At 39.5% G+C, this 26,546-nt stretch overlaps 2 protein-coding genes across 2 annotated transcripts; one reads left to right on the top strand and one right to left on the bottom strand.

The window, feature by feature from the left end:
* Positions 1-910: 910 nt before the first annotated feature.
* On the bottom strand, positions 911-9,307 carry asb13b (ankyrin repeat and SOCS box containing 13b). Its single transcript, XM_069529245.1, has 7 exons — positions 9,158-9,307; positions 5,547-5,729; positions 4,377-4,576; positions 4,124-4,274; positions 3,757-3,891; positions 3,195-3,386; positions 911-2,297 (listed from the first exon to the last, which is right to left on the bottom strand). Exons 2-7 carry the CDS (start codon positions 5,587-5,589, stop codon positions 2,131-2,133), a joined length of 888 nt encoding a protein of 295 aa, XP_069385346.1. The 5' UTR covers positions 5,590-5,729; positions 9,158-9,307; the 3' UTR covers positions 911-2,130.
* Positions 7,452-26,456, top strand: tasor2 (transcription activation suppressor family member 2). Its single transcript, XM_020079172.2, has 22 exons — positions 7,452-7,942; positions 8,258-8,406; positions 8,687-8,782; positions 8,864-8,936; positions 10,878-10,969; positions 11,063-11,200; positions 11,593-11,726; positions 11,829-11,845; positions 12,190-12,289; positions 12,393-12,487; positions 12,618-12,724; positions 13,210-13,282; positions 13,384-13,455; positions 13,614-15,704; positions 16,010-16,748; positions 16,866-17,337; positions 18,536-21,979; positions 23,571-23,693; positions 23,784-23,937; positions 24,039-24,144; positions 25,135-25,316; positions 25,526-26,456. The coding sequence occupies exons 1-22, from the start codon at positions 7,909-7,911 to the stop codon at positions 25,618-25,620; spliced, it is 8,586 nt and encodes a 2,861-aa protein (XP_019934731.2). The 5' UTR covers positions 7,452-7,908; the 3' UTR covers positions 25,621-26,456.
* Positions 26,457-26,546: the final 90 nt, after the last annotated feature.

The following is a 26,546-nucleotide window of genomic DNA, read 5'->3' as shown; positions in this document are numbered from 1 at the left end:
CTGTGGCTCAGGCTTGGACATGTTTTCAAATGAGTCAGACTGAATGAATGTATCTACTTTCCCTTCAGGAAATGGCTGCAGTTTACTCTGTCTAAACCTCAGTGTACATATATTATGTCCTCTGTACCAGGCCACCCTCGTCTCTGTGCCGGGGGGCGATTCTGGGATAGCCTTGACAGGGATGATAGTGATGACACTTTTTTCATCTTCGGCTGCTTGCTGTCTGTGCAACTGACTATGTTGTGAGAACTTCTGTCTGTGAGGCCTGGAAAAAGGCTGTTGTGTAGACTTTTCATCAGTTTTGATCCGACCAAAAGGTTTTGACTCTATTTTTAATCAGTCCTGAACTGAAAACTGTCACTTGCTGTTAACATCACAGTACTTGATGTTCTGTGATGTACTGTGATGATCTAAGCAGATTAGACCAATAACTGGGCTCAGATTACTGACAACCCTTAGTTACACTTATAATGTAATGATTGCTTTTGAGCTATTGTCCCAATAAAATTTTACAGTAATTTTGGTCACCTTTTCTTTCCATGGCTCCCAAATTAGCATCTTTATACCATTTTAAATGAATGAGATAGAGATTTTATATTTCCTAATGTCCCACGGCAGTTTCCACCTATAGAAGGTTGCCTAGAGACCGCAAAGCCCACACTTGCAAGTCTAACATCCGATCTAACCGTGTTAAATAAAGTGAGAAGAAAATCCTTGATCTTCCTGTTTATCCAGATCTGCTCCAAGTTTGAATAAAAAAAGACAAACAAAGAAACAAACAAAAATCATAGAAAACATACCCTTCTTTGTGAAGGTCATTATTTCAATCAAATCTAAAAATGAATCAGCAGAAGATGATCCAATTTTTAATTCTACATGTAAAAGTTGGAGTACATTAAAATACACAAAATAAAAATAGTTTGGGTCTTTTTATTTACACTAATTTGATAAAGGTAAAACCAGATTATTTACAAATTTCTGTGAAAAATAAATACTCATTTGAATATATACAAGAAAATACAATCCAAGTGAGACAGACCACTTCGAGTTGAGGAACTCACACCTACATTCAAGTTTACTTTGTCATGATGAGCAAGACAAGTACATGTTGACTTACTTAAAGCTCTATTGGGTAATATTAAATACTGACATTAAAACTGACTCTGACTGATGAACATGTGCTCCTTCAATGTGGCTGATTTTTCAACAGCTTAGTCTGTAGGTGAGCTGATCTATGATGGGACTGATCTAAGGTTACCGCACTGTACATTCAGAGGTGTAGATTGTTCTGGCATAACAAGTATGAAGAGCTGACCGGAGAGTCTGTGTTGGCATGCATGGCATTTACCTGACAGCTGTTATGATCTTTCAGCCGTTAAACTTGTCTTTCCTCTTGTAACCACCTTTAGGAGCCAGTTTAAAACTACCTGTCAAGCATGATGCTTGATGTAAATGAGTGGTGAGGAGTTGTTAGACGAAACCAGAGGTGAAAGATGAAAACTTCCGAGACTTCAAATTACCTTGGTGGGCAGAAAACTCGACTCCAGTGCTATGTTCGTGTAGCTAAGGTGTTAATTTAGTCTCAAAATTTGCTCTGGAGGTGGGAACGGTGGCTGATGCTCCCCTCCCTGGATTAGTCCCTTTGAAGACTTGAGTCCCCCACCCTATCGCTGATCTTCCCCCTTTCATTTTTCTGTAGCACCTGTAAAATTCATGGTTCATATATACCACTGCTGTTGACACAAAAATTCTACATCTTGTCTATGCACTATTTACTTGCGTTAAGGGCGTTATAGAAGTGGCTGGCTCATTGTACCTCTTTTTTCTCAAACTATTGATGATTCTACCGCCATGGGGGGCGTTCAATTTTTCTTGCGTGAATTTTGAGACAAAATAAACCGCATATGAAGCTCCGAGTCTGTGGCAGTGGTTTGCGTACAGATTTGTCATAATACTGCATCTTGATGAGCTGATGATGTATCATGGTTACAAATCTGCTGATGTAACATTAGTTATGGGTCAACAGTCTGAGTATGTCATCTAATGAAATCTCCTGTCATATGACTTTCTTTGGAGAGAGATCCAGAGCAGACCTAACAGGTCTGGATTTAACCTCCTCAGAGCTGCAGCTCAAGTTTCTCCAAGTGATAAAAGTTCAACAATTGGAGGTGCTGTGTAAGAAAGAAAACTTATGATGCGATTGGGGAGGCCCAGCTGAGAAACCACCTCACGTGCTCTTGTGCCGAGAGTCCTCCTCACTGTCACTCTGCTGATCTGCTGTAGACTCAGGGGAGTATCTAGGGCAGAGAAAACAAGAGAGAATTTTTTATTTGACTGCTGCTCTCAGGCCCTGTGCATTTCTGGTAGTATCATCTTGTACCCAAGACGCATCAAGGGCACATTTGAGACCAATGAGTCATACTCAGCCGACATCCTCTGCAGTGACGTCCACTTCAATTTCAAAATCATGTTTTGTCTAAGGTTTCCACACACTGGAATATTTGTGACCACCACCACTATATTATAATGAACCTCCACATATTGAAATTCTACTATTTCTCTCCTGCCCCGGGCCACACTGGGTGTATGAACGGCGCTTGTATGCACGGAAGGTCTTTCTTTTTATTTTGGCGCCCATGTTATCAGGTTAGAGCGGCAATACTGTCTGTATGAGCCACTTGTCTAAGGTGTGTCCCAGGCATGTGAGCAGCGCTGCTCTTATAGAGAGTTGGAGTCTGGCCTATTTTTCTAACTGAATCCATTCATTTGTTTTAACAAGGTATTTATTGTTATTGTAAGACCAGAACAGCTTCATACCTGAACATCCTGGCATTTTGTTGAGTACATGGGCTACATAACAGAAACCTATTGAAGCAACTCCTCAGCAGACACTTTCAGCTTTCACACTGACACACATTAACTCACAGACACACTGACGGAGCCATTTGTACAGTCCAACTGGCGAAAAACAACATCAATGCTCTTTGTAAACAGAAGTATAGTACATGTGTATTTGTATATAGAAGCAGGGAGGTGAGATCTGATCACATGTGGTATCTGAAGTCACATGTGGAGACTATTGGAATGCCAGATGTTAGTACCAGATGTTAGACGGATGTTAGTACCAGGTCTGAACAGGGCCACTCAGGATACCGTACATAGAAACAATAAGATATGTGTGTAAGCAAACTTACTCTCATAGAACTCAAGGCAGAGGTAACAGGGAGATCCCAGACTGGTGTAGTGGATGGGTTTTTTGTTCAGGTTATCCCTGGCATACACGTTGCCCCCAAATTCCACAAGTAGCTCAACTAAGTCAACGTTCTTTGTTTTGGCTGCATGATGAAGGGCAGTCTCATGTAGCTTGGCAGCATTAACATTTGCCCCTAAAGGAAAGAAAAAACACAAATGGCTTGAGTGAGTGAGTACATTATAAATGTCATAATAACTTGATATCATTTATGGTACATATGAAAACAAACCTGCTGTTACTTTGAATAGGCAAATTAAATCTCCCTCATATGGAATATCGACATTGTGAGCCATGTTAACAAGCTGAGTAAAACTGTGACAAATAACAGGCAGAATGATCGACTGAAAAAATACAATTAGTCAAATGTATTTTCAGGGCTTGATGAAAAGCTGGGAAATGAACTGATGTGACATTTTTCTGTCCCATGGAGACAAGACAGTTGATTTTGTTGTAGTAATTATCTGAATACTGTAATATCATGATGTTGTCATTTCACATGTTACCTGCACTGAGGAGAACTTTGGCGCAGTTGTAGTGTTGCCTGGCACAGGCTACATGAAGCGGTGTCCCGTAGTGGCAGTCGTGAGCCTCCATGAAAGCTCCTCGATCAATCATGAGCTGAACACAATCTGAATTACCTTTCGAGAGAAAAAGGCAAAATGTATTTTATTTAGAACAAAATGAAACGACTCTCTGAGCACAGAAAGGTCAGGAGATACTTATTTCCTGTGGGCTTGAAAGGAGGAAATGTTTTGTCCTTCAAAGAGCAGAGGAGCTGTTGTTTGGCTTGAATAGATTTTGGTGAAATATATGCACAGATTCGTGCTTCAAAGTACATTCCTGTCTGATGTTGTACAAAACATGACGCACCTCCCATGCACGCCTCGTGAAGAGGTGAGAAGGTAAACAGCGGAGGGTTAACTGTGGCTCCATACTCCAACAACAGCTTGACACATGCAAGGCTTCCAGCTGCACAGGCATCACACAGTGGAGTGCTACCATCGATGTTGCGGGCATCCACCTGTCGGACACAGAGGCACAACAACGTCACACATACAATCAGTCTATCGTGCACTGATGAGCTAAGACATTAACTTGACTCAATTCTGGTGGATCTGTTCACCTGTGCACCAGCGCCCAGCAGCAGTCGGACACATTGGGTCTGGCCCTGTATGCACGCCTCATGCAGCGGCGTGATAGAGTCCACAGCCACGATGTTAACTGCTGCACCGCCCTCGATCAGCTGCTGCAGCTGCAGCACCCTGCCCTGCGCAGCGGCCTCATGCACAGCAGACCGGTCCGTCCAGAATCCAAGACCATGAGCTGCAAACATGCAACACCAGACAAAACTGACCCCGTCTACTTATGTTAAATAACTTTTCTTTTCTTAACTAATCTTCTCCCCAAGTCAATGTTTATTTAGTCACTTCTCTTTAAAAAAACATTGTTGAATAATTAGTTTGTTGTTCATTTGGGCCCAAACACAAAGTGAGAAATGAGAGCCCAAGAAGTTTTTCAACCAATTCTTTATAAAACAAGAGACAAAAATCACTTGGATAGGTCTTGATCCTGTTGTACTGCTGTTGAATTTATTAGTACTTGCATTTATTACATTGTATGAAGTATGTTATTGTATTGTATTACATTGTATGAAATATGTTATTGTATTACATGGTAAGAAGTATGATATTGAATTGTATTACATAGTAAGGAGTATGTTATTGGGTTGTCTTACTTTGTAAGGATTGTTTTTTATTGCGATGTATTATAAGGATCATTGGTTATTGTGTTGTATTATAAGGATAGTCTATTATTGTGTTGTATTATAATATTAGGATCTTTGGTTATTGTGTTGTATTATAATATAAGGATCATCTGTTATTGTGTTGTACTATAAGGGTCGTCTGTTAATGGGTTGTACTATGAGGATCGTCTGTTATTGGGTTGTATTTCACGTCATTGGGTTCATTAACCTGTGATGTCAATCTCTGGATAAATGAGATATGTCGCCTCTGCTGTTAAAACTAGAAACTCTGTGTAACATTGTGTGACAGGTACTTCAGAGCCCACTGGCTTCCCTCACGAGCTTCCAGCTTCGTGCCATGCTCTCCATTTATTTACCAACGCTTGTCTTCCTACGTTGAGCTCGATATGTGACCGAGACTCGCAGCTGCTAACATGGAATGAAAGCTGCGTGAACCCGCTCTCGTCCATGTGTGATATCCCAGCTACCAACTGTTAGCCAACACGGTTGTCCCGGGCTAGTGTTGGTCACCAGCTGTAAGCTACTTACCGATTTCTCCGTACAAGGACGGTCTGGCCCGGGTGGCCTCCATTTCATGTTACTGCTCCTCTCCTCCGCGAAGCGCGTAGATTCCGCCAAACGTGAAAGTCATGTCTGAGCAGATCAATAATGACAGAGACAACATCATCGCTGCAGCAGCACGCGGGGCTGAAGGGGGGCTGAGGTGTAGTCCTGAAAGAGACAAACAGTGCTGTGGAACTCTGGGTAATGTAGGCGACTGACAAGCAGGAAGTGTCCTACAGTCAAGTTAAATAATTGATTTAAAGAAAATAAAACACAACGAAATACCTCCCAGTCACAAATAAAAATTAAATCGACCTAATTATAAATTAACTTTATAATTTGATTATTTATTGACTGTTTCTGAATCCAGCTTGTTCATGCTAACATAAATTATATTATAGTCGTACTTGCTTGTTAACCTGTAACAATAAAGCTCATAAAAGAAACAACGTATACAATGCAGTGTTTTAAATTATATTTTAAAATGCATCGACCTCCTAAATGTGTTAACAAGTAAAAAGGTTTTGCATTTTTAAAGCTTACATGGCTAAGCTAGCATGCTAGTGTGACGCTTACTATGCCATCATATGTTGTGACCAGGACTGCATGAAGGGAGCTGTTTATTTATTCTTTATGATTCATTTATTATATATCATAAAGTTCCTTCACCAATGATTGTGACTGTCTGCAGTTTGTGTTCTAGCAGCAACATTTGACTTCACGGTGAGGAGTAAGCTAGTATTAGATTTTGCTTCGGGAAGTTAGCCAAGGCTCACAATAAATAGACTGACTTTGCATTATCTTACTCTTGCCCAAGTCTCCTTGTTTTTGGTGTAATGTGCGATTGCTGCTGATGGACAATTCAGAAACAGACACAATCCCATTTTCATGTGTAAGGCCTGAACAATATTATTGCTGTAGATGGTTTTCCACAATTATATCCCATATTAAAAATTGCTCTACACCACAAAAGATTTCAGAACTTTTTGATGAACTTTTTAAAAATGTTGTGGTTTGGGTGAAAATGCCTGGGTAGGTTACGGGTGTGTTGTCACTGTTGAAGTAAACATTTGACTAAGATTATACAACTGTGCTCAAAAAGCGATCTCTCCTGTGCTCTATTTTCCAGGGAGTAGTAAATGAGTGAACAGGGAAGAGATTTTGGGTACAGCAATGGATTGCATACTTTGGTGGTGAGAGCCCAGAGTCTCAATTATGCAAGCATCCACCCACAGATGAGGCCCAAATGTTGTGGATCTAGGCTGATATATGAAGCCCTTTTGAGCTACCCAACTGGGGCACAGTCTATTTTGTCCCCAGTTTCCATGGTGGCCCCATAAGCTTCAGCCCAGATGTGTTCATTATAAAGGGGCCCACGTGGGTAACCCTGGTTTCTCCCATTTGGGGCCTGGGGGAATTGGCCTAGATGGGTTAATGATGGAACCCAGCTAGGTCTTATCTGATTCTTATAACAAGTGTATATATTGGGCTACTGTGTAGGATCACGAAAGCAACTTGACGTTGACTTGATTTGGATAGTTGGGGATTTGTTGCCACTTTGTCACCATGGACTCAACAAAAGGTAAATACTTGATGGAGCTTTATTTTGTCAATAACCTCTGATCAGGTCAGTGAAAAATACAAAAAATGACAGTAAAGAATAATGACAGTGGCAGCATTGGCAGTAATTAATATCCTGTCACAGAACCAGACTAACAGGAATAAATAGACCCCGTGTTGCTTCTGCCACTGTTGATATCAACTCAACTTTCTCTTCATGGCAGAATCTCGTGTTTAATCGTCCAAATCGTGGCACGCGTTGAGTCGTCAGTGTAAGAACATATGTCTGATAAGCTCGTGTGTGATGATCAGTCCTCGATGAGGGGAGCAGACAGGGGAAAGGGAACAGCAGAGCCACACCAGCCTCACCACCGCCGCAGCTCCGCGTAGACTTTCAAAATGGAGGTTCTCCCCTCCGTAGGTTTCTGTTTCTTTTTCAAGAGCGACTTTAACAGCATCCACCGACTGGACTACGATACACGTAGGAAGCCGAGGAGATTCCACCATTAACCGTATTTCTTACCTGGGAAACGATATGGAACAATAACCTAAGCAGATCTATTCGCTCCTGCGTGGTTTGACTGTGCTCTATTCTGCAACTTCCTGGTTTTTTCGCATTAATGTCTGTCGAAGCTGCGACGAAAGCTCGAGTGACTGCGAGAGGTTTAGTTGACGCATCAGCACACTTGGGACCGTCTAACATTTCCGTGGTGATGTGTAAAAGCAGAGACAAGAGTTTTCAACGAAGGGCAAAGGGAGAAAGACAGATTTCCTAAAAAGTCCAGCGATGGAAAGTGGACTTATCGCTGCTGCGCGTAAAGGTGACGAAACACTTTCTCCTCGTGAAACTTTGACTATTAATGTGACTTGAGCGTGTACACCTCCACTATACCTGACCTATATTATTACATATACATATATATTTGTATGTTTATTATGAGATATACTATTAATGTCGTTTGAGTCGACGAGAAAAGGACACGGAGTGTGTGTCGTGTCTCTCAGGACAAATAGTCCCAGTCTGGTGGAAGTTTTTTCCCCAAGCTGGGAAAGCGAAAACGCAACTTGCTGTAACTTCGCTCGGTGGCTTGTAGTTTACTCTGTGTCACGCTGTTGTTGTTTGTGTCCACTTTAAGGTGTTTTAGTGCCCGTGTCAGACGCTTCTGACGTCTTTCAAAGCACGATTTTGGCTCCACTTCAAAGTGCGTACTTGTTTGAGGAGTCCAAGCAGTCTTTCAGGTATAAGTCCGCAGTGTTGATCAAGAATGAGCAGCTGGAGAAGAAGGTTAGTCCAGACCTGATCCCACCAGTCCAATGGCATTCACATTGCAGCAACTATATAAAAAGTGTGTTATTTAGGTCATCGCATCCTGTGTTATTTGAGTTCTCATACTAAAAAGTTAAGGCAACATTGTTTAAAATGTGCAGTGCAGCAAAACACCACTCTTACTTTGCTTTGTATTCAAAAACAGATTCAAAAACATCAATCCGTTAAACAGGAGATCTTGAGGAAATGGAAATTTCATTTTCCATTCTGTGTTTTTTTTTTATATCTTTCACTTCAGTATAATGCCTTCCGAGCAAAGAGAAGACAAGCAGGATATTCAGAAGAGGAATTGAAGGAAACCTTTGGGTTTTTGCTGTTTGATGACATCAACCAGGTACAGACTTGCTACGACGACTAACGTGAGACAGCACACGTTCCAGAGGTCGCTGATTTTCTCATTTGTATTTGCTTAAAGGCTCATGCGCTCGGAGAAACTGGCGTCCTCACAGGAAAGAGTGCATGCACAACTCTGGGAGATCCGTTTAAGGGTAAGTTATGATTTCTTTCACTTCCTCAAGCTATCCATGACAGTTTTGTAGAAATAGCTAAGCCATGACCGAACATGAGGTCAGGTTTCCATGCATAACACCGGTGTAAGATTTGTAAACAATGATCACTGGAACATATAACTTGGGTAGAGCAAAAGCAAAAAAAAACATTTGACATTAAATCTTTGTCATTGATTTAAAGTATGCTATGGAGTTATTACCTTGATGGTCATGTCCAGGTTTTTATCCAGGCATCTATGCTGTTCAGAGTGTCTCTTTTGCAGATAAGGTCCATGCTGAGTGAATGGGGGTCCTCTGCCTTTAAAAGTGAAAGCAAGCGCAGGAGCTGCATTAATGTTAAAAATGAAAGTGGAAGAAATTGTGCTGTGAAACAGAAACTATGTTGTCAAACAGAAACTAATTTGGTGTATAGAAGAGTGTTGGAAGGAGGGGGAGAGACGGTATGTGTTGCCTGTTTCACTGCCCATTGCAACATTTAAAAGAAATCTAATCTAAAGGTCCAAGATTTAGGTAAAAGGAATCTATTGACAGAAATGTAATGTAGAATAATCCTCATGATGTTTTCATTAGTTTGTTTCATCTAAATTGTATGAATTGTAGTTTTCTTTACCCGAGAAAATACCTTTTATATTTAAATACTTTATATTTACATCAAGGGGGCCCTTCACGGAGGCCGCCATGTTTACCACCACAGGTTCTTTTTCATGTTTGGAAGGAGAGGGTGATGTGAGGGGTATTCAGCTGCAACATGCAATTTTAGATACATTCTACACACTGTACCTTTAACTGTGATGTTTTTTTAATATATCAAGTTTTGCCTCTTAACTTCCATTTAGAAATGTTGCCAGTCAAAATTTTGCTGCGTTAGACCTGTGCAAATATTCCCACCTGGTCAGACATGTGTATACCAGCATCTCTACATATCTACACGTTTATATTTTCTGAAGACCCCAGCCTACCCCAGGCGGTATGGACATTGTAAACACTGGTCAAAGTCCTTTTTAATGACTCTGTTTTTCATTGAACAGTAGTTTAATATTACACTGGAGTGGACCGTGAAAACATGGCCCCGCTGTGTCACATGCAATTAAAATAAATGTAGCAGTGTTGCACTGTTACCAATCATCCGTTTCTGTTTTGATCTGTTTCAGTTTTTGTCCAGATCAGAAACATGATGTAACAGATTTCCTCTGTTATTAGGACCACAAACTTGCTTTATCGATTTTTCAGAGACATTTGGACAGGTTATCTATTAGTATTTTTTGTGATTTGTTACTTACAGCAATTTGACAGGAGACTTTAGGTAAGGGAGTATACAAGACCCGCCAAACTATTCATTGGCTGTTTCTTCTACCTCTTCTTTTGTAAGTTTGCCATTTTTAATTTGTGGGAGAATCTAACTGAATGTGTATTTTTACACATCCTACTCATTTCAATGCTTTTTTAATTATCCTATTATCTCTACGTTTCAATATCTTTAAGTTGTTGTGCACTGAATAAAGTGTATTGAGTTGCTTTGTGGAAACTAAGAATTAAGTGCAGGCCCTGATCAGTGTGAAGCAATATGTATTCTTGTACAGTGAAGCTTAAAGTATCTATAATATTCGTTAAGGTTATAGATGTAAATTTCTCTTTTTAAATTTCTTATTGTTAACGATTGAGGAGAACATAATGTTGCAAGTACATGGTCTGTCATTCAGTGGGTGAGGTAATTCAGATAGCAGTTTATCGTGTGGTGTGTCCTTGACAGTTGAGACATTCATATTTAAAGGTGTGTGCTGTTAAAACATGAGTTGTTTTTGAAAGTCACTGCAGAGTAATGTGTAGTTACATTGTACTTTATTATAATGTATTCAAACCCTCCTTGTGTTTATTTCTACCTGAAAACACATCAAGTGAAAGTTTCCTGTATCTACTCAGGTGTTTACTTGTCAAGATACTCTGACTGTTGGGATCTAAATTGCTGGTATCATGGAAAATCTGGATACGTCGCCATCATCAGGCTAACAAAGGTACTAAAAAATTGGGAACTTGAAATGTATTTATTATTAGAACATAATATGTTATGAGCTAAATCATTTGTAATCCTTTGTTGTTTTCACCAGGGCAGAGTTAAGAGGGTTCTTGAGAACTACACCCAGAAGTTCACAGCACCCACAGTGGGGTTTGACTGCCATGAGTCAGAAGAGTTGTCCTCAGCATCTGCCAAAACCAGCTCCTTTCTTACTTTTGGGAGAACCCAGGTAACTGAGTGCTGAAATGTGAACAGATATTTTAACTTGGGGATGTGCTTAACTCAGGAGATGATTTGATTCCACTGTTCTCTGCTAATCTGTGTTCTCACATTGGCTCATTGGACATTATGGTGGACTTTATCTGGACTTTTTAGGAGGGGGCGGGCAAACTCTGGAGAGTTTCCGAAGCAACTGACTCTGACATTTGCCTCATACAATCTCCTGAAATTATCCAGAGTTCAGTGCATGTCTGAAAGCAGCTCAAGTGTCTTTATCTCTTCGTCTATATGCATCCTTGGTAGCACAGTATTGTTGAGCACCTTGATATTTGACAGTATTTGAAGAAAGAAAGAATGAAAGGGCGTTAAGTAGCTCAAATGCCTTTTGTTTTGTATTTTCAGTTTTACTTATATGAGCTGTTGGATGATGGAAGCGGTGAAACAGCTCTATCTCCCAGTGCTGCCTGTCCTTTTGCTATTGTACCATTTTCATATGTGGACACCAAAGCAATACTTGTAACACCACAAGAGACAAGGTACTGTAACATGATGGCACCACGTATTCTGCTCTGCATATCAACACCACTTAATACACGTAAAGAATATTTGATAACTTGTTTCCTGATTTCTCTTTTCAGTGAGAAGAAAAAACTGGGTAAGTAAAATCCAGAAAATCTTGCAAATTCAGTTCAATAGCACTTTCATAAGGTTTATTACTTGGCAATTCAGCCACAGCCCAAATGTGCCAGTGTTGAAATACATTATTCATGTTAATCAATTTACAGCTTTTAATTTAGATAATGGCAGTCATTTATTTTTCAGTAATGTGCATGTCTAGTAAATCAGCTATATCATGTTTACATGCACAACTTCATGTTTAATTTCACAGGTTCACATAATAAGTGCCCCATGAGTGTATTTAATTCATTGAAAATAAACTGAAATGAACATGTACAACATATAGCTATTTAATAGTTGTTGTATGTGATTTTATTTCAGGTTGTGATTACTTGGCCTGGAGGGGTCAGCTTCAAATAGGCACCCGGTCCTATGATGTTGGGCTGAGGTCCACCAAAGGGGCACTGATTCCTACAAAACTGTAAGTTAAAGGTGCAGAGTAAATCTATACTGCTCTCTTTATTAACTTAGACTTGAATTAAATGACTTGTATTTTTCTCTCTGTCTTTGTTTTTCTGTTTAAGGCCTCCAGTGGTCAAAGTTGAGAAAGCCATTTCCATGGTTGATCTGATGCAGCTGTTGCCAAGATCTGCCTTTAAAACCTGCTTCTCTAGTGAAGGTGGGTTTTCCGGATGTCCGAAAAAAATATCTTTATTGTCCAAGATTTACAATTCAAAGGAATGTTTATTAAAATTATTGGATTTGAATTCATGTATAGTAATGATGTTGGGTCTTTTGTTGTCTTTCAGTCTCTCTGGGTGGCTTATACTGCAGTGTGTTTGAGCTGGTTCCTTCTGAGGCGCAAGATACAAACTCACTCGCTCAGCTTCTGCAGGAGATCAAGGAGAAAGATCTTGTGAGTCTTTTGATAACAGATCTTTCAGACATTAGTCTTTCATTCTAAAAAAGTTTATTCAGTTGGCAAAATCAATTAACTTGAGCAAAAACCAGTTGAATTTGTCAAGCAATGTAGAATTTTCCTGTCAATTGACTAAATCAGTGAATGGACTAAATTTATGTTGCGCTTACAAGTTATGGTTGGTCATAAAACATAGTAAAAGAACGTGCTAACAGATAAACCATCAAACAAACCAACTGAAAGGGCACTCAGAGAGCACGTTCTTCTCGCCATGGTAAATAAAAAAAATCATGAATCTGGACCCTCTCCAAAATTGAATGGTTTGCGTCTCGGGTCATCCCTCCACATAGTTTAACGCAAATCGTTTTATTATTTTTCGCTTCATACTGCTAACTATCAAACAGACGCAGATGAAAACACAACCTCCTTGGCAGAGGTAACAATTAAATTATGTACCTAACTTCTTTTTTTTTTTTGCTCAGGCTCTCACTGTTCCTCTGAATGATGGTGGTTTTCTTCTCCTGTTGCACTCATCCCATTTTTTCCCATATGATGGTAAGATATGAAAATGCTGATGTTTATAACAGTGACATTTATAATGCAATTATAGAATTCTATCTTATCAACTACATAATTTATTTTTAATTTTTTTTTAGATAATGCTTTGAATGCAACTGAGGTCCTGCACGGCATGTTTATTTTCCCAGGCTCACGGGTCATAAAGAGAGGTGATTACAGCATGCATTTACTTTCACCTTATGTTTTCACACCCCTGAAATGAATTGACATTAACCCCACTCAGTGACATATGTAGTTTGCTTTGTTATAAGACCAAACCAGAGATTTAGAACTATTCTTTTCTTCTTTTTTTTTTTTTTTATCCCAGGCACAAAATCTGGACAGAGAACGGGAACCCTTTCATCTGAAATCCTTCAGGTTCTACCAGTGCTAAGTTATGCAGAAGGTGTAGTTGAGAAAACACCCCTCAACTCAACTGAAGAACTGTGTGAGGTGTTGGCACAGCACATGCGGAGTTACGCAGAACTGATAAACCCTGCGTTGGACTTAAGTACATCAGGGGGAGGCAGCCTCTTTCCAGATCAGTATGATGTGCTGGATGACCACAAAAACCTCTACTCGTCCCCCGTTTGGACTGACAAAGCACGGCAGAGTTTCACTTCATACATGAGCAAACCAGTCTCCTTTCAACTGCCAGTGTCCTTGGCTTCAGAAATCCTGGCAGCTAAAGAAGAGGAGCAAAGGGAATGTCTCGATGACAGTATTCACATCTGTCCGTCATTTCCTGAGGAGGCACCAACCAATCCTATCGGCATGGGGTCAGAAGACAAGTTGACAGACCAGAAATCTCTTGTAAATGCTGAGACATCTGTGAAGAATTGTCCAATAAGTACTAGAGCCCAAGTTGATTTGATAACTGTACCTCAGAATGTTGCATCAAATGATTTGCAAGCAGAAGATGCAGCTGAAGACAATTCAAAATCTGACCTGGCTGTACTGATCAAAACATATGATACAGGGTCAAAAACTCCCTTATCCTCCCCTACATCAGATGACATGTCAGCAGAGCTGATTGTCAGCATCACATCAGCAGAGCGAAGTGTCACTGATGAAAGTCTAAATGTGATCAGTTCTATGTCAGCAGCAAAGCATGATGACTTTCAGATTTCTGGTTTTTCAGCAGCAAAATTACAAACAGCAGGAGTCAACTCTCTGCATGAGACGGTCAAAATCAAAAATATAGATTGCCCAAACATCACAGAAACAAATCAAAGGAAAGTGCGTAAGGGGCATTCCAAAGTCTGGCCAAGTCTGAAAAAGAAGTATAAAGCTTGTGTTGAAACTGAATCATCTGGCCACTCACAGTTGAACAATCTATTGAATATTGATCAGAGAAAATTAAGAAGTCACAAATGCAATGTTGTAAAACTTTTATCAAAACGTAACAAGGTGAGATGTGCTACTGTTGGTTTAGCTGTAGCAGAGGAGAAAAAAACTGACCCTGGACAGCAGAGCTTGGAGGAAGCCATTTTAATGGATCTTGAAGTCTGTCCCCTGAGAAAGAAAACCGAGCGCTGGGATTTGAAGCCTGTTATCAGTGAATGTGGACGGATCTTGGTTCCTCATGGCTCTGTGGATGTTGCTGATCAGATTCAGTCTTTAAAGCACAAGTTTCAATGTACAATCGATGAGCAGTACTCTGAAAAAGTGTTGGTTGATGCCTCTTTGAGTGATAACAAAAAAGTCAAAATGGAGCAAGAATCAAACACTGTGCCATTGACAGCAGTGGACAAAACGGATGCCATCATATCCAAGGATGGAAGGAATCCTCTTCAGAACATTGTGGCTAGTTTTATAAATAATGAACATAGCCTCTTTAGACAATCAGACAATTGTTCATTGCCTTTGCATCCAGCGAGTAGTGAGCATTCTTCAAAGAATGATGGCACAGACACTCCTCCAACAGAGAAAGTTAAAGAAACTGGTACCTTCCTCACAGGAAAGTGTGCAACAAAGGGTGAATTAATCTTGAGTAAACTAAAATCCGTCCTGTTAAAGGGAAAGAGAAAAAAAAATGTGTCAGAGGAAACAACGGAAAGTATTGCCAACACTGAGCCTTGTCTCAAAAAGGGCAAAGATGATGCAGAGGCATTGGAGGCCTCTACAAGTGTCCAGGACACTAATGTGGATGTCAAGGAAATGACAAACATGCCATCAGTTGACCCTCGTTTTGCATATGCCCTAGGCCTGACCCCGAAAGAGAAACCAGATAAGGTACAAAAGAGTGAGGGCCAGGACTCTCAATTTAGGGAATACTCATCAGAGACACAAGAACAAGCCCTTTCAAACAAACAATCTCCAATCCTACAAAGGCCTCCATCAATCTTCACAAGAAGGAGTAGGATTAAAATGCTCAAAAAGCATCAAGGGATCTCTGAAGACAATATCAAAAAGAAATGTAAGTCATATTTATTTTACATTTGGAATGCATGTTTGTGGTTTAATTTGTATAATCCGTTGAATATTGTGCAGGGCTTTGAAAATAACTGACATTTTCTTGGCTCTGTGGCTTCTGCAATTGTCCTCACAATGCTATATGTGCTTTGCTAATTAATTGCTTTTGCTCTTCTCTTGCCTTTTCTGAATTTTTGCCAGTAATATGAACCCAAAGTAACCCAATTTAAAACAATAGTTCATGTGGGTGGCAAGTTCCTTGTACTAATACACGCAATTTATTTTTTCTTCTCTATTTTGTCTTCACAGGGTGGTTGCATTTTCAAACCCCAACTCATTTTCCCACTGACAAACAAAAACACAAAGAATGTTTTAGGGATAATTCTGTCAGTAAGACTGATATGGAAAAATTGAACAATGCTTGCTCATCTACTGAAGCTTTGAATTTACTTGCTGACTTGGCCTTAAGTGCCAGTATTGACAAGGTTCCACCACAACCAGCACTTGAAATAAAACCTGAGACAAATTTCAAGAAGTGTGGCCTGATAAAAGATGTTCCCAGTGCTGAACAGGAGTCACTTCTTCATGCTCTGCTTAGACAACCTGCTGCTAGACACACTCAGCCTCTTGAGACTACTTCACCAATCCCCCACGCGGGAGACAGTAACTTGGTTGGTTTGATATCTAAAGAACATGATTACTCATTGCCTGGGTCTTTCCCTCTGCTGTTGGGTTTGCCAGGTAAACCCTTCCGGGTAAACCCTTTAAGTGGTTCTACCAGATTGCTGCACCATCATCAATACTTGAATACAGATAGAGTTCAGACTGCTCACCGCTCTGTTGGTCAGGAAGACAGAGGTGAACGCAACCACTGCAGGACTTCAGAATCCCTGAAACGCAGGCAAAAGTTCAGGAACTCCCGAACCTTTGTTAATAAGGATAAATCTGTCCAAGTCACTAGACGATGGAAAGAAAACTATAACTTCAAAAGAGACAGCAAGTTTGCAAGTAGCTCTAAGGGCAGAGCTGTCGTCCGAGCCTTGCATGGGTATGTATTTTGTGTTACTTATTTATACAAAGAATCTAAGCATGACTTTTCACATTAAGAGATGAAGATATATTTAACTTAAAGAGCTCATGTTTGCACATTTCCCGTTTTTGATAGCCCGTGGGATTTCTCCATTCAAGACACCACTGAAGAGGTACAACTCATCGTCCACATATGGATAGGTCTGTTTTACAGCCGGTCAACATCCAGATTATATCACCTTGACTCAAACTTTACAAGCCTTTGTTCAGAAGAGAGGGATTCTTTGGAAATGTCCAGTGAAATCGTATCAGCACCAGCTCAGTCTGAGAACAGGACAAAGTCATTTGGTGCTTTCCCAAGTACAACAGCCTCTCAAGACCCTTCAATTTCAAAAGTTTTGGACTTGAGCAAAAATGACAACCCTGTCTTGGACCAAGGATCTGTGCTTTTGGACTTGTCACTGAGAAACTCTTGTGCAGAAACTGTCACTTTAGATCCACAAATCCACAGCAAAGAATCCTCTGTGTCCAGTGAACTGAAAGAAGCAAGTGACATTTTGAATACGCTCAAATCAGCAGTGGGACTACAGGAGGCAAGAACATTACAGGTTTGGTTCTAAAGTTAATGTTATGCTGAAGGCAAACATGTCATATTTTAACTGTGTTTTTCAGATAGTCTTTGTGATATTAAATATTTGAAGGAATAGGGGCCAGTTGCGCCAAGTTGTCTCACCTGGTCTTAGGCTAAGTCAGTTGGTAATCTTAAATCCAAATTTATTGTTATGCCAGTTGTGCCATTTAGGCTTAGAGGAGACGTATTATGCTTGTTCACTTTTCCCCTTTCCGCTAATGTGTTATTTCGTTTTTTTGTGCATGTAAATTGTCGGCAAATTTAAAAAACCAAAGGTCCACGAAATTTCCTACTCATGCTGGAAGCAGTTAACCAAGCACAAAAGATTGGGCTAGCTGACCAATCAGAGCAGTCTGAGCTGTATGGGGAGAGGGGGCCTCAAAGAGACATGAGTTTAAACCAAGTGTCAGGCAGAGAAGATGCAGCAATGGACAGATGAAGAAAGTAAGGCATTTTCTCTGGATCATGTAAAGCTTGTCAAGAAATAACCCAAATTTTAACAAGCATAATATTTCTTCTTTTGAGGAAGTGAATGTGTGAGCACCAATGTCCGAGTGAGATGCTCAGTAGTTTCTGCAGAATTTACCTGCCTGGCCTCTTAAAGTCTGTATAAATCCAGGGGAATTCTATGTGTGAACACATATACTCAGGAGTCAGGATCAGGCAACAAGTAAAAATGTAAGTTAGTAAAAGTAGTAATCATCTTTGTAATTCTACTGTACTAATAGTAATATGCACATTCCTTAGCTGGTCTGTATACTGAAAATCATGCTGTGGATGAACTGTATGAAGACCACAGGGATTTTACCAACTGAAAAGAAAGGCCTTTACACATACCACTCATTATATTGGTGCTTCATGTGATACTGTGTGGATAGATTTAGTTCCAAAGTTGATTTCAACCAAATTCTTAGTTGAAGCCGCTTTCTTGGTTGGCCATTTGTTGAGACTTTTCCGACTTCTGTTTTTAATTGTTCTTTGCTGCATGTCAGGAAACAATTATTTAGCCTTATACTTCTGCTGGTATTGACACATATTTCCCATCGTTTTTCAGTGCAAGTGTAGCTACTTTTTGTAATGTTTTACAGGACAAATTTTTTGAATTGCACAATTGGCCTTTGAAACATTGAATTAGCATTTAATTCCTATGTTCTGTTTTCTATTTCTTTTTCCAGTGTTACAAACCGATGGTACACGCTACAGAGATTGTTAATGAGGTGAATGATCTCAGAAGCCACTGTGGAAATGGCAAAACTTGTGGTCCTTCACAAAAAGCTGAAGATGATAGACCATTCACTCACATTCAAGAAAAGATGAGAAGTGTATTAATCTGGACAGGAAATGTTCAAAACCCATTTTGGATTGGCCGCATGTTACATGGATGCCACAATGAGAAGACACATGTGGACATTAATATAAAACATTCACAAACTACAGGGATACGTTTGGTTCAAAAACATGCAACAGATTCATCCAAATCCATGACTGATGAAGAGGCAGAATCCAACAAAGAAGCAAATGATGTGCTTCGTATAGATGAGAAAGATGAAATTCAACCTAAAGATGGTGAAAAATGGGAAGTGAAAGAGAACCCATGCCAAGAAGAGGATATGCAACCTCCAAAAACGATTTTCAAAGGGGATGACTCTACAAAGAAGGAATTGGGTATTGTTTGCAATGGAAATAGTTTTGAAAATGAAGAGCAGCTAGCGATCGAGGGACCTAAACCAGTATCACCTGGCAAGGCTGAAAATATTGCTGAAGATGTGAATTTTCATACAGTTCACAAAGGTGAAATGGTTGCTGATGAAGATAACTGTGGAAAAGAGGATGAACTTAATGAGAACGAAAGTTGCGTCTCAAATGGCAGTGATTTGAGTGATCAGTCGTTACATATTGTATGCGACAGCCTTGAGTCACTTCAGGATTGTTTTACAGATGGTAGTCGCCAAGCACCATTTGATGAGCAACCCCCTAGTGCCTGCCATGATACACGGTTGGGAAAACCTTGTGCAAATGATAGTGCTTTGACAGAGGAACATTCTATTTCAGAAGAAGCTCCTTACACTCCACATGAAGATGAACCTTTTCCTGACGAATCTGCAGATGAGGAAAACCCAGATGAGGCACCATGTCAGAAGGCATCGTTACTCGTATCTGATGAGACCATTTGTTTATTAAATGGTTCCTCTGCAGCTGGGTTTATTCCCCAGACAAAGGACAGTTTGGAGATGAGAGGTACTGATGATCCCAATGATCAGAAAACCAAATCAGTTGTGTTAGAGAGAAAGGACAACAACGCATCCCAAGAATTACTTGATCACCAGTCACATTCACCTCAGTGTGAGGTTATTAAAAACGAGGAAGATAAGGAGGCACTGACTAAAACAGATCTCGAAATGAACGCTACAAATGAGGGATTGGAAAAAGCTCACAGTGAGGTTGTAATTCCATTTATTACAACAAATATAGTAAAACTACCTATCTCTCACCCACATGGTAAGATAGACAATGTTCAAGGCCAGAAAGGAATACCATTTAACAGTGAAACTGCAAACCCTGACATGCCTGCAGAGGTATGTAGTACTTCCATAATGTACCGTAAAGAAGAGGAAGTGCATGCTGGCAAAATATCACTACTTGATGTTAGCAAAACCAACCAGACATTCGTCTTTGGAAAAGAGTCTGATGACAGATGCCCGACTCCAACTTTGGATGAGGTGCTAAACGAGTGCATACCTTGTCCGCTACCTGGCAGCAGTACTGACAAAACCTGCAAAAACATTACTCCAAAATGTCTGAGCAGAAGCTCAAAACCCATAAATCACAAAAAGCCTCCTGGGCAAAAACTCTGTTACACATCCAGAGTTAATAGCCATGCCAGCCCTCACTTCATTCAGCATTCTGATGTTGAACAAAGAACTCTGAATGTTCTGCAATGTCTAGACAAGTTCCTCACCAATTCAAACCATACCAACAAATCTAACCAGATTGAAACAACTGATACAAAAAACTGTCTTGATCAAAAGCCTAACCTCTCTACTTGTTTGGCCCCAAGACACACTTCGGCTGACTGTACGAACAAGAAATTAAGCTATTTAAAGCCAGCGAAGGTGTTATCCTCTACCTCACAAGAACTGCACAAAGAATCATCAAGTAACCTTGTATCATCTTTCAAAAACAAGTTTGAGAAGGTACGTGGTGTTAAATTGCAGCAACAGAGCAAAGACTCACCAATTCCTCAACATAGTTTTGAAAGAACAGAGATATTAAAGGAAACTTCTAAAGGGCAAGATTATTGTCATTCCTCGAGATCTACTCCCTCTGCTGAGTGTTTGCAAACCATTAAACCAAATATTGACCAAGACGGGCAGAAGACAACATCACAGTTAAGTTTAGATAATGGACCTTGTTCATACAATCAGCGTCCTGTTATGGCTGTGAAACCCTCTAAGAATGATGAAAGTCAATCAGATCATATCTCTGAAGTTGGACATATTGAATGCTCTCCCACCTACACAACACCCATCACCATGCCCATGGAGAAGACAGAAAGTTTCAAGGAAAAGTCTGGACTAAATGATGAAAAGCCAAACTTCAGTGAGTTTTCTACCAAAAGTTATCGACTGTTGAATGTTAATGACTGTAACTCTAGCTCAGATGAAGTTGCATTTGCACACTTAGATCCTCCTGATCACAACCAAAGAAGGAATATGATTCTTTCATCCCCTCTGTCCAAGCAGTCAGTTGAGTCGGCAAAAAGTGATGGACACCAAGGTTTCTTTACACATAGTTTACTTGAGAAAGTTGGGCAAACGACTAAAGAGAACCCGAAAATGGATCAGAAAGACGACACAGAGACATTAACTTTATTTGAGGATGACAATGACAATAGCGTTACAGAAGAAATTCTCTTCCCTGGACCTCAAACTTCACTCACGTGCACAGTTTTTAACACTGGTCAGAAAAGGTCATACTCTTTTCTGGAGCAGGTTTCCCGAAGGTGCCTACAGGATGACCCCACACAGGCATCAATGGAACAGGAGTGTCTTATCTTCTCTGAACAAATGAAACAGCTTTTGAAAAGGAGTAAGAGAGGACAGATAAGCGAACAGGATACAGATGACAAATTGGTATTGTCTTGTGCTACTCCTGTAACTGTGCACTTTTCAAGCCTGGAGGAGCAGGAGGATTCACTGGATCTATTGGACGCTCACTCACTTGCTGGACAAAAAATCAAGGTTGACATGAGTGACAGGAAAAACCCAGAGGATGAAAAGACTATGCATCCTCAAAACTTATCCCCAAGAACAGATAACCAAAAGCAACATGCGGATGCATCTGGTGTTGCTACAAAATGTGCTACACTTTATGAGGCAATGATGGATGACATTTGTGGTGTCCGAAAGGTCCCACTTGGACCTAAACACTTTGTAATGAACAGAGGTCACAAAAATATTGAACCAAGTCACCTTTTCGACTTCTGTGATCAAATGAAGCGAGAGATGGATGAGAGCTTTCGAAGTAAACTGAATTCAGTTGTGAAGAAATCCTGTAAATCAAAGTACAGATTCTACATATTGGCAACGTCGGACGATTCCATCTTTGAGGAAACCAAGGTAAGACCAAGTTTTCAAAGAAATAATGATGCAATATTTCTGTTGATGGAGATGGGTGGTTTTTGTCAGTTTGAATAAGGAAAAGAAAAAATGTCCATGAACATTCTCAGCTTCTGCAGAACAATCAATTTCTCAGGTACTTGATTTGTCTACACCTCTTTATATAGCTTAAAACAATTTGTTGTTGATTAATTAATTTGGCATTAAACATAACATTTATAATAAACTAATTTGATTTTGGTCATTTCTCAAGTAACAATGTCAATGATTACCTTTTCTTTGTCTGTTATGAAATATCAGCCAAAGAAGAAATTGAATGATGGCACCCTACACTTGATAGGGATTTTCTGTTCTTTAAAATATTGTTAACCAAAATGAAAGTAATCATTTGCTACAGTTCAAGTTGTTATCTGTTAATACAGATACATGAAGGCAGCTCAGTGTTGTTTGTCTGTTATATCTGCAGTTTGGTGTTTGTAAGTTATATGTCCAGTATCATATTACAGCCTGCGTGAGGAGCTGTGCTTGTTATATATACATGACGGGTTAGACATGACCTGTTTGCCTGCAGGTCAGGATATGATAAATATAGAAGTGACCTTAAAGTTAAGTCCCTCAGCGGGTCTGCAGGGTTACTTAGAAAATGAAGCAACTAGCTTGTTCGTATTTATTGTAGGACACATCACTGATTGTTTATAAAGACGGATCCTGCCCACTGCCTGTTAGTGGATGGGATATGAGGAAGTATTCACAACATTTTCCCAAAGACTTTCTGTCATTTTAGGTAGTTCTTATCACTCTGACACAACTGTTCAACTCAGTGATATGTTAGCTTTTGATAAGTGTTTTGATGCTAATGGCTGAGAAATCATAATTGACAGAGATGGATTCATAATCGGTTGCGTGGGTGTTTGGACAGTACCTCAGTACCACAGCTCAGCTCCATGACCATGATATTTGGGTATGATCAACAGAAGTGGGTAGAGACGTTTCTATGGTCATTTTTGATTGCTTTATACTCCTTGAAATCTTGGGACTATTGCATTTCATTCTAACAATCTTGAATCCTAAGTGATCACAGCCTCTTTCTGTGGTTGAAAAACTACTTACATTCACTTCTCTTTTCCAACAGTGGTGTTTCATAACCAATGATTCATTTTGGGTTGAGTTTTAAAAAGATCTCACCAGGGTTTAACACCTATGATCCAGAAACTCAGTGCATACACCAAGATTTCCATATATATCAGTTTAATGTTGAGGCAGCTGGTTGGCACCGTCCCCTCAGAACAAGATGATTGTTTGGTCAGATGCTGGTTGATGTCGCCCAATGTCAGCTGGGATTGGCTCCAATTCCCCTCTACAACCCTGAAAAGATAAGCTGTGTAGAAAATGGATGGATGATATAATGTCTCATTCATTGTACCATTTATTGTATTGGTAGGGTTCGGGTTATTCACAAATAACACACAGTCTCTTAATTAGCCCTCTACTCATTTGCTGTTCTAAAATATATGACAGAAAGTCAGGGGAATGTGTTTATTGCAGAAATTTGCTTCTAATGTTTTGGATTTTCTCCTTTTTTTCCAAAAAGACACAGTTAGAGTCAGTGGGCCATACTCCCATACAGCCATCCGAGTTCTTCCTTGGTGGGGGTAGTTCTTCATCCCTTCTCATCATCCTCAGGAATGAAGACATTGCAGAGCACATTTGCGAGGTAACCGATCATCATATACTATTAATTATCGCATAAGGTCTTTTGCGATAGTTAATCATGAATTCATGACTCTGCTCTCTTTTATCTAAGGTCCCACATTTGCTGGAGTTAAAGAAGTCACCAGGCGTGCAGTTCGCTGGAATAGATGAACCAGATGATGTCGTGAATCTCACTCACCAGGAGCTCTTCACACGGGGAGGTTTTCTAATGTTTGACAGAGCAGCACTGGAGTCCCTCAGTCTTTGTAAGTGGACTAGTTTGTTGTGTGAGATCTTATAATATGAGCAGTTATCTAGTATATTTGTATATTTAATCTAATTAATCTTCTTTTGTATGAATGTTTAGGCGACATGAAAAAATGCTCAGACATCTTGCAAGAGCTGAGCAGAACAGGGAAGTGGAAATGGATGTTACACTACAGAGACAGTCGTTGGCTGAAAGAAAATGCGAGGTAAGGGCAACTTTGGAAAAAAGTTATAGAAATAAATCTCTTCTCACCTCCCCATATGGCAGGAAACAGCTGTGTAGAATTCCTTTTCATTTAATTTATAAATTAACAAAAGTCAACATGTTGCAGTTTATCAAATCTAATATAAGTACAATAAAATAAACTTTCACAATAAATTGAAAGGAAGAAAAAGGGATGTAAATTATAAACAACACTTTCATCTCATTTTTCTTCTTTTATGTGCATTAACCTTGATATAAACTTCTTCACTAGACAATAATTTGTCTTTGCAGTTGTAGATTCAAAAGAAGCCTGTGGTCAATTTTATTTACTATTCAGAACTGTCAGTCTATGTTTGACTTTTCCACTGACGGGAACAATCATTTCTTTCAAAATTTAGCATAAAAGTCCAAGTCCAAGTTTTTGTCTGCATTAGTCCTTTGGTAGGAGACACTTGTGTTGTGATAAACACAGCTGAGGAGATTTAAGTACTGGTTTATCTTACCAGTCCAGTGGGTCCACCATGTCACAGGAGCACCTCAGTGGCCTTTCTGTGATCAGTATTAACAACGCAATTGCTGAGCAAAATGATGTGATTGACGACTTTGCATCAAGGAAGGTCAGGATTTAGCAGTTCTGCAATTTAGTTGCATATGTGTGCAATAGATTGTTGTTGTATTTGTGTGATACACAAGAAGGATTTGTGCAGTTTAGTTTTGTGTGCAATCTTTTTTAATGTGCTTTGCCTCCACTGCTACAACTCCATCCTGTCCTCTGAACACTACCTCTGTATAATGATGTAAATTGTAAATTTAGGCTCTAACTGACCGCCTGGCATCAGCCTCCATTTTCTTTTTCTTCTACATTTAATTTCAGATTCAGTGTTTGCTGTAGCTTTACAGACAACTGATGCTGACAGTGCACTTTCTACAAGCCTTTCTGCTGAAATCCTGTCTGTTTGTCTGAATATTATTTTCCTTCTCTCACATTCAGGTTGAGTCCAGAGGCAAAAGAAAAGAAGTGCTTCTTAAACTCTTGCCAGGACATTGGGATACTGGAGTTCTTGCCTTACCATAAGTGTGACGTCACATCAAGAGATCAGCCTGACTATCTCACATGTTTGGTTCGCTTGCAGGTCCAGAATATATCCGCCCGTTATCCTTTATTTATAACTGGTGAGATCCTGTTGAATTTATATTTTCACTGTTCCTTGACATTCAATGAGTCATGTGCTTTTATTTTGAAGGAGTTGTTTCTGAGGAACAAATGTGAATACACATAACGTAAAACATTAAATAGAAGTTTTTGCTCCGTGTCTGAGTTGCCCTGTGTTTTGGTTGTGTAGAAGTACAAAGGGAATAATGTGTATTTCTTGTTCTTACAGATACTGCAACAGACGGTGCATTTGGGAGAAATGGAATTATAACAATGACTGTTAACTCTTTCCTGACAAAGTCTCCAAGTGAAACTTTGTCATGACATTTTCTGACCTGAAAAAGTCTGATGGACTTTTCATTTCATCTCAAGTACCCATGAAATGACTCACTGGGTGTGAGGGCAAAACTGGTACTGGGGATTATAAGTGATTTCAGACATACTGCATACAAACTCATACTTATGTTCACCTACAGCAATACCTGTTGATCTGTTTTAATATGCTTCTCTGTATGTTTATTTGTTAAGTCAGTGATCATTCAGTTAATGGTTAAAACGACAATAATGCCAGTGTACATACTGTAATAATTTTGTATTATATTTATGTTGTAAAGTATAAAGTTTCAAAGACCTTTGATTTTTTCATTATATTTACAGTATATATTGTCTCCTAGCAATTGCAGCGCAATCTCTACTTTGTACGAAGATTACTACAAGAAGTTCACTACAATTTTATAAAACGTTTTTTTTATTTGGCTGTTTTCATTTATAAGCTGCCACTATACACTGTGAAGGTAACTCCAAGTGATTCTTAACTCCTGTTGGAGCAGAACAAGCAAACATTATTATTATTAAATGCTAAATATCTTGAATGTTGTTACATTTTGTTCGCCTAAGTTCAGAGAATAAAGAATTCTCATACATTGTTTTCCTTTGAAAAAAGTTCATTTTAAATGAAGCATCTGATCCGACACTGTCAGAGAAATGGTCTCAGCTAAACAAAGAGCTCTCTTTACTCAATTAAGTAAAAAATATAGTTTTTGTAAGGAAACTCAAGTTCAGCTCTATCAGAGTAAAATGCTTCAAATGTTTGGTTTCTCTACATAATGGCATTTCTTCTGTCATGGATTTCATATTGTAAAATAAAAATATTTCATTTATTGGTGAATGAATTTAAATTAATGTAGCTCTGCTTTTAAGGTACAGTGTGTAAAATTTTGTGATATCTAGTGTTGAAGTTGCATGTTGCA

The sequence above is a fragment of the Paralichthys olivaceus genome, chromosome 7, assembly GCF_024713975.1.
Source record: "Paralichthys olivaceus isolate ysfri-2021 chromosome 7, ASM2471397v2, whole genome shotgun sequence".
Lineage (NCBI taxonomy): Eukaryota > Metazoa > Chordata > Actinopteri > Pleuronectiformes > Paralichthyidae > Paralichthys > Paralichthys olivaceus.
The sequence above is the reverse complement of the archived record's forward strand: the minus strand, read 5'-3'. Positions and strand labels throughout refer to the sequence as shown.